Here is an 8,701-nt window from a genome sequence, read left to right on the forward strand (position 1 = left end):
ACAAACCAATAAAAAGCCAAACCACCATTTCAATTTACTTTATTATTTAGTCATAATTATTAAACCAGGCCTCCATATGTTTAAATAAAAATAAAAAGTGCAGAATGCTGATGCTCCTCTAAAAAAATAGAGATATTTATATATCCTTCTAAAACGGCTGAGGCCTCCAGGTCCTCTGCATGGATCTGAGCGCAGTTGTCTCTCGGTTGTGAGGTGTGTTCTTCTTCATCTCTGATTCCCTGACATTCGGAAGCTGCCTTTTGCAAAGCTGTAGGGTGGAATTTTTATATTTTTTTTGGTCCACTGATATCGGCACAGGATGAGGAAGGACAGAAAGGGAGACTAGAAAGAGAAATTCCACTTGAAGATAGACACAGAGCAGCGAGGAAGTGGTGCTGGGAAAACGCCTTTGTGGGAAAAGCGACCCCCACCAGGATCCGTACCTTCCATACAAAATAGATGGAGAAGCCGGATGCAAAAATGGCATACGAGCATGGAAAGTCTGCTCTGCTTACAGTTCCACAGAAAATCATCTCCATGCATTTATACCACAGGCCAGACCAGACTCCCACTGCCCGTTTTCCTGCAGGGAAAAAAACAAGCATTTGATTTGCAGGGGAAAACAGTACATCGCTGCCCAGATGCTATTGGACTACATAGCCCTGATCATCACGAGCAGTGGTGGCGGGTGATTTATCTCCACACTGTGGAATGCTTCGTTTGCCAATGGTCTGCTACATACAGCGGCTGTGAAAGGCACAAGAGCAGAGAAAGCTGGGTCAGTTGGCAACCCAGAACTCATCTCATCAGCCCGACTATGAAGCTCTCCCACACCATGAGCATTCTCGTAAGGTGTCATTTCTTCCTCCTCTCTCCTCCTCTTCCTATTACAGCCACACGGGTTCCTGTACTACTTTTCCAGAAGGCGAATCATTCAGGAAAGCAAAAGGCTAGTGTTCACTGTAAGCAAGTGAAAAAGCCACTGGATCCTGGATTTTTCATAATCAAGAAAGCAGCAGTACACACAGCAGGGCCTTGTTAAGTTAGAAGGTGGAACAGGCTTGGCTGATCACCGGTGCTTTAAAAAAAAACTGAGTTCTCCATAGGCTCTGATGCTTCCTTGTCTGATTTTAAAATAGCTACTGTTCCAGTCAGATACAAATGTCAGCTGCCCCATCATAGGGAGAGGAGAAAGAAAGCTATTCTAGCATCAATCCTGCTCTAGCAAGGCACAGTCTTACGGTGGGATATTTGCTCTTGGTTTCACTCTTCATACAGGAGAAGATCACATTGCCCTCTGATGACCAGTTTGCCTCCACTTCCAAGATCTGAAATAACACAGGGTTGCACAAAGGGTCCATATGCATAGCCTGTTGTACAGCAACTGCAAATACACCGGCCGATCCCACTGGCGGCAGCAGGCATAACTTAGAAAAAAGCCAAACAGCCACTTCTACTGGAAATCCAAACTAGGAAGGTAGTTGGTTTAGGAACTCAGAATGCCAGTTCTGAGGACGGAGACATATAAAGTTACCCCTTTGATTGGTGAAGCCTCGACACCCATCCCGTCAGGCTGAACAAAAAGGTTTGGCTGTAGGCACAGCAAAGGGTCCTCAGCTGAGACTACAAACCCAACTTCTTACAAATATTAAGGTCACTGAAGTATTTCAGATGGCAGGTGGGCACATGGTAGGGGACTGTTTTCTTTCTTGGATCACAAATCCCACAATTCTCCCTTCTGGGAGTTCTCTCCGACAGGTACCTCTTACATGTGGCTCACCTGGCCGAACAGGACTCGACTGGAAGGCTCTGAGGCTCAGCTCGGCCTAGCTCCACGTCAGCTTCCTGTTCCTGCCCCAGTGCTAGCTGGGAACTTTCTTTCTGAACAAGAAACTAGGCAGAGCTAGGACTACTCCAGCCCCTCAAAACCTCCCAGTTGATGTCTTTCTTTTCTCTCAGGTGCATCACATTTAGGTGTCTGTCTGTCAGGCGGAATTCCAAGGAATGCAGGACTATAGGCTTTGTAGTCCAAGAAATATTTGTTTAAAAAAACCCATTCCCTCAGGGTACTCTCATCATAAGATATGCAACCACAGGAACAAAATTAACTCTGCCCAGAGAAAGCGAATACATCGGTGTTCTAATCCAGTCTTCTCCCTGATGCGTTAACTTTCTACCTGTGGGGATTCCTTAGTTCTCAGTGTCCTGCATGGAGGGACAATTGAGCATAGGACCTCCCATCCACAATTTGAAGACATTGTGGGAACGGCTTGTGGGAACAAGGCGCTAGTTGCTTATTACACAAAAGTAGAACCTAGGGGCTGAGAAAGAGCCTGGATAGGTGGAGTCCAAAGGACTTACCCACTTTGGGGCAAAGGTGTTGTTATACAGAGCGAGGACTGCTCCCTTTTCAAGCGAGAAACGTTCCTTGTCACAAGGACCTCCCCCAAAGGAAGCGTGAAGAACTGACAGCCATGGAGAAGACGAGAGACAAACAGGGGTAACATGTGGACCCCCAAGAGGGACAAATGGACATGACCTTCAGAATTTGAACCTTAAATTCAAACAAGCTACTGTCTATCGATTAGAGACCGCTTACGCCGTGCCTCAAAGGAAACCACACGTTAGCTTCCAAGAGGTCACGCCCAATGACTTCTGCCATCCCACCCAACTCTTTATGTTTCAGGTGTCAGAATCTTGGACTTTAGGAACGAACGAGCAGCGCAGGATAAATTCATTAGCCAGGTCCTGCCCAACAAACCTGCTGACCAGCGAGCAGCCATTTTGAAATGGGAAGGGGAAGGTCTTCAAGAGTTTTAGAAACAGGTTCTCTACATGCCAAAGTTTTAAGAAGCTGAAAAGACGCAGAGCAGCGGGGTCGAAAGCTCCCGCTAGCCAGGACTGGAAATGTTGACAATGCCCTGGCACAAAAGAAAAAGAGCAAGAGGAAAATATAGGAACGGGCAGAATGGAGATGGAGAGAAACAGAGAAAGAGAGTCACACCCACCCACAGGGACAGAGATGGACAGATCATGGATAGATATCCAACAGAGTCATGGAAGGACAGTCCGTTGAGGGCCCACGGTTGCACCATAGCAGAACGAATCAACGGGGTACCACAGGACAGCAGAAAATGTAGGAGCAGGATGTGAGATGGACAGCTCTTTGGGGGTGAGGTGATGAAGATGGAAGGGAGGTTGAACATATTCTTCTTGCCCGGGCATGCACGAGGGATCCTTCACCCTAAGGCAATGGCCGGTCCCTCTTTTTAAGAAGCTGATGGCAAGGGAGCTGGGCTGCACCCCGTATGTTATGCCAGATTGTTGTTCCGCTCAATGCGCTGCACCATGAGGGAGACCAGTTTCTCGAGGGTGCGGGCGCTCTGGCGGCTCGCCTCCAGCACCTCGGCATGGTTGGCGGTCTCCTTGCTCTCGTAGTCCAAGACGGCCTTGTTAGTGATGAGGGAGAACCCGAAGATGCCCATGCCGCAGTGGCGGGCCACGATGACTTCCGGCACCGTGCTCATGCCTGGAGAAATGGAGAAAACAAGCAAGAATTAGAGGAGCACCTTCAGAAGATGGGCATGATCATGCCCTTGTATGATGTTTTGACACTTTAGGGAGCAGAGCCGTTCAACTTAATCCCATCGCTAACTCCAGATATCGCTCAAGTCCTTCTCCACAATCGGCTCACTTTCTCAGCTTTTATTACGCAGTACAACTCAAAATTTACTTCTGTTACACAGGCACAGGGGAGTTACTTTTGAACAACAACACTGGTCCACCTCCTCTTTCCTCTCTACAAGTATTTCTCCTTAACTCTGCCCCCCCCCCGACTGACCTACGGCGTCGGCGCCCAGGCGCTGAAGGAAGCGGCACTCGGCGATCGTCTCGTAGCTGGGGCCACCCAAGGCCACGTAGACGCCTTCCCGCACGCACCCGCTGCAGCCCATCTCAGAGGCCACCGCATGCGCCAGTTTCCTCAGGTCTTGGCTGTAGGCGTCGGACATGGGTGGGAAACGTGCCCCAAACCTAGTAAAGAGAAAGGGAGAGGGGAAAGCAGGTTTAAAAGGCTGGACCGGCCCTTCCATGAGGCAGAGGGAAGCAGCCAGTCAGCTGAGGGAGCCGATTTTGTGTGTCCCAGAAGAATAGCAATCATTTTTCCTGATAATGTTTGTTATTTTACTTCTTCCTGTCTGAAAGTGGAACAAGAAAACTTGTGAGGTTTTCTTCCTCCTGTGTAAAACTAATTTGTGTAAAACTACAGCTTGTGATGGACAGGAAGACGCTGCTCTGCCTCAGGCAGGGAAATGCCTTGGGTCAGCGCAGGCCTCAAGGCATTTTAAAAGCCCTTCGTAACAGATCCAGATCTTCGAAAAATTACTTCCGTGGATTACAATTCCTGGAGTCCCCCAGAGAGCATGGCCAGTAGCCATCTTGGCAAATCACACATTTTTAGATCTGTGGTTTAAAAAAGAAATTAGTTTTTTCACGTTGTGGCTTAGACTTCTGGAAAAGAGCCACCTGCCTTCCCCACCCGTCTACCTCTTGATGGACAGGAATAAAAAGAAGCAGGAAGGGGGACTGGAGAGGTGGGACTTGCTGTCAAGTCGGATTTTTTTGCTTTCTTTTCCCTTTCCACGGTCTGCTCCAGTTTGATCTGATTGGTCTGTGCCACATGTTTTTAAGGGTTAATTGTAGTTGTTTTTAATGCTTTGTTTGTTTGTTTTGCATTATATTTGTTGTAACCGCCCACAGGAGTGCCCTGGCACTATTACAAGCAGATATACATTGAATAAATACATAAATTAAGTCACAGTAGTGACTCAACTCGGCGTTGTTGGTGACTCGACAGAATCTACCCACCCTTCTCTTTTTTTGAGAAAAAAAGCTCATTGTTAATAGAGACTTGGACTAGGAGTTTGGAACTCAGGACCAAAGACTTTCAAGAAGGAATGAGGTGTCCCCGCCCACTTTGGGGGCTGGCTCCGCCCATCACTAGCACATGGACCTCGAGAGATTACCCCTGACAATGTGGACCAAGATGTCCCTCACTCCTTGCTCCTAAATATACTAGGCCTGAGCTGTTGCCGTAGAAACAACCATAGAGACAGAACACTGGTGGGACAGAGAGCCAAAGGGACAGTGAGAATGCCGCCTTCCCCCCCTTTCCTCACCTGTCATCATTGGGCCCCACCAGGGGGTTTTGCCCAGCAAAGCCAGGCATGTTGATGTGGTCCCGGATAATCATGATGTCCCCCACTTTGTATTCAGGGTTCAGTCCTCCGGCGGCGTTGGTGACGATGAGCGTCTCCACGCCAAGAAGGTGAAAGATTCGGACCGGAAAGGTCACCTGGAAAAAAGGGAAACAGAAGCAGGATTGATGAGAGGTTGAAAGGGGTCCTTTTCCAACACCCAGAAGTGGGAAGAAAAAAGAGGATCTTCTAAAAGAATCACACCCTGACTCTACCCTTGAACCTGAAAAAAGTTCCTGTCGGGGAGTTCAATTCCAAAGCTAGCATAGCATATTAGCAATTAGGGGTCTGGGGTTACTTCCCTATAACCTCTGATCAAGGTTGCGAATGAAATCCAGGACGGGATCCAATGTCATGGATAAGACCGAAACGAGAGGAGCACGTAAAGTCCATGGCTCCCTGCCAACATAACCACCGGATTTTCTGAAGAATATTATGGTGCCCACCTAACGACTACAGAAGGGAGTCTTTGCCCAAATCTATCATATCCATCTACATCCAGAAGACGGCCTGGTAAGCGGGGTGGAGCTGACCCAAGATATTTTGCTGCCTAAGGCAGGGCACAAAATGACAAACTGCTTCCCACACCTCCTACTCCTTGTCAAAGCACACAGTATCTAAAGGCCAGTTCTTTTGGCACTCAAAGAAGAGAATTGTACCATTTCGTAAAAATATACACACTTACATTTGTCATAAATTTTATATAATATATAAAATATATGACAAATGAAAGTACGTTAGGACCTCTATGTCCATGGCATCAGTATCCACTGATTCCCTTATCCACAGGTCTGAAAATATTAAAAGTATTAAAAGAAAAATCCTAGAAATATAGATTTCTAAAGCTGATGTTCCCAGAACTAGCCACTAGAGGGAGGCAGAAACCTAGGTATGTAGAGCGTGGCTATTAAAATAGCATTTGCTAGAATCTGCATTTTTCAGTATCATGGGGAGAGTCTATCCCCCATAGGTACAGGGGTTTTACTCTACAAGTGAATGGCTACCCTTCCATAACTGGTATATAAGTCCAAAAAAACAAACAAACAAACAAAACATTTAACACATTTTAAGTTCTGCACAGTTTATCTCAAAGCCGATGAATGCTATTCCCATACTTGCCAATGAGGAGAGAGGAACAAAGTGGTAACTAAAGGCTTACCTTAAATATGTTCTATTTATTGTGAGCATTTATTGTGTTTGATCCCACCCTTCACCTAATAAGAGTAAGAGGAATCTGTGATTCCTTATTTCACAGTCCTTGTGAAGCAGGGGAGTCAAGACTGAATAGGACTGGCTCCATGTCAATCGTGAATTTTTTTTTGCAACTGATCAGGGACTTAAACCCAGTTTCCCCGTCCTACTCCAGTACCTCAAGCAGTACACTCCTCAGGTGTTCCATAAAGCTCATCCTTAAAATTCTACAGCAGTGGTTCCCAGCCTTGGGTCCCTGGATGTTCTTCGACTACAACTCCCAGAAATCCTGGCCTGCGCAGCTGGTGGGGGAAGGCTTTTGGGAGTTGTAGTCCAAGAACAACTAGGGATCTCAAAAGTTGGGAACCACTATTCTATAGCAACTGGAAAATGGCAAAATCTTGGAGGACTCTTCCATTAATTCCAGATGAGGTGGCGTTAGCAGTCATTCAAGGAATTTTGCACGTGCTCAAAGACTGTCTTAAAATTCAATAATATCTTTATGAGTTCACTACAGTGTCCCCAAAAATCACAAGCTTCCGAGTTTTCCAAAACACTTCTTGACGTTGTCTGAACAACTGGCCTTCTCCAGCAAAGCTCACATTAAAAGATAGCAGCTAGTCCTTAAGGTGCCCACCATGTTTTTGTCTTCGTCATTTATGCATTTTTCTTTCATTCCCTGGCATTTAGTGGTGGGGGACACCCTTTGTTTCTGGAAAGGGGATAGAGGTCTGTGGAACGACTCACCTTCCAAAGTGGGTAGCCTTCATACATGTGGAAGCGGCCCTGCATGACCACGCTCGGCGTCCCGCTGAGGTTGCCAAACACCAACCTTCCAGCATGGCCTACAACTGGAGAGAGGCAAGGAAAGGGTTAAACCACGCATGGAGGCTTCCCTGTTGGCCACTAGCTTCTACAGGGCAATGGGCTCCCAACCTTGGGTTCTTGGAGTTCTTCAGTTCCCAGAAGCCTTCAACCACCCGCTATGCTGCTCGGGGGGGTTTCTGGGAACTGAAGTCCAAGATTCAAGGTTGACCCAAGGTTGGGTGCCCATTACTATATCTTCTCCATTGTAGCTGCTCTCTGCTGCCCCCTTGTGCTCCGAATGATGAAAAACACCCAAAGTTGACTTCTTTACCTGTGCTCTGAGGAAAGTTGGGGATCTTGGAATATTCAAAGGCGACCTGGTCCTTCAAGAGGTCAGCCAGCCCTCCCAGGCCAGAGCCACAGATGATGGCCACCCGGGGCCTGTGCTTGGTGTTCGACAGGAGCCAGTCTGCTGTCCGCTTGCAGTCCTCATACGTGTACCTAAGAGAAGATGAAGGAGAAGGATATTTTATGCCACTTGTTGCTGTTATGGGGCTGTCACGTCGCCTCCGATTCACGGCGACCCCATGAACGAGCGCTCTGCACAACGTCTTGCCCTCAACTTTTCTAAATGCAAGCCTGTGGCTTCCTTTTAAAGCTGTCAGTCCATCTCATGCCACTTTCACCACTAGGGGGCAGCAAACACAAAGACATTTCTAAGCCAGTTGAATACCTCGGTAAGCAGTTTAACCTGTTAGTCTGTGCCAGCATAGAAGAGAGAGAAAGATGTTGGATTACCTTAAAGACGAACTGCTATATTTTAACGTGAGATGTGGACTTGTTCCCCAAAAGCTCACCTTACAATACAGCAGTCGGTCTTTCAGGGGCCTCAATGTCTTTGTCTTTTTATTTTAGCTTTTGCTTCGTTGCTGTTTCTTCTTGATATTCATAAAGCAGGTCAATGCCCTGTTTTACACAATCTTCAAACTACGACATTATGAAGGCTTTAAATTCTAAAGCCTTCCAAATGAACTGGAAGCGCTTGAGAACATCACGGTGACATGGAGCTGGGGGTGGACAAGATTCTCCCTTCCCTAATATTTAAAAATATTCCTATGGCTTGGGTCAAGAAACCATATCTTTCCCCCCTCAAAAAAAAAAACCCATTCCTATAAACTAAAATAATTATTCTCGTTTGTTGAAAAGTCTGTTGGGGAAGTAATGTTTTCCTGTAACACACATCTGCTGCTGATAACACCTGATCCACACACTGCTCCAACAATCTTTATAACCTCTCTGCACGGTAGATATACTGCCACCTCCACATGTGCAGCTACGAGACTCTGATACCTGCAGTTTGCTGAAGCTAATGTGATGCATTTTCATTGATATTGGCGAATGTATCTGGTATTCCACCCATGCTCAAAAGAGAGGTGAAAATTAGTGGG

The 8,701-nt window shown here is 46.8% G+C and overlaps 1 protein-coding gene across 2 annotated transcripts in view; it reads right to left on the reverse strand.

Annotated features, from left to right (window-relative positions):
- Positions 1 to 22: 22 nt before the first annotated feature.
- The window catches only part of PNP (purine nucleoside phosphorylase), a 29,561-nt gene continuing 20,882 nt past the window's right edge, over positions 23 to 8,701 (reverse strand). For both annotated transcript variants that reach the window (XM_020812730.3, XM_020812731.3), the window contains exons 2-6: positions 7,585 to 7,754; positions 7,194 to 7,297; positions 5,178 to 5,353; positions 3,842 to 4,032; positions 23 to 3,529 (exon numbers count right to left, since the gene is read on the reverse strand). In XM_020812730.3, coding sequence (XP_020668389.2) covers positions 3,312 to 3,529; positions 3,842 to 4,032; positions 5,178 to 5,353; positions 7,194 to 7,297; positions 7,585 to 7,754 — 859 coding nt within the window. In that variant the 3' untranslated portion in view covers positions 23 to 3,311. The remainder of the gene's footprint in view (positions 3,530 to 3,841; positions 4,033 to 5,177; positions 5,354 to 7,193; positions 7,298 to 7,584; positions 7,755 to 8,701) is intronic.

The sequence above is a fragment of the Pogona vitticeps genome, chromosome 6, assembly GCF_051106095.1.
Source record: "Pogona vitticeps strain Pit_001003342236 chromosome 6, PviZW2.1, whole genome shotgun sequence".
NCBI lineage: Eukaryota > Metazoa > Chordata > Lepidosauria > Squamata > Agamidae > Pogona > Pogona vitticeps.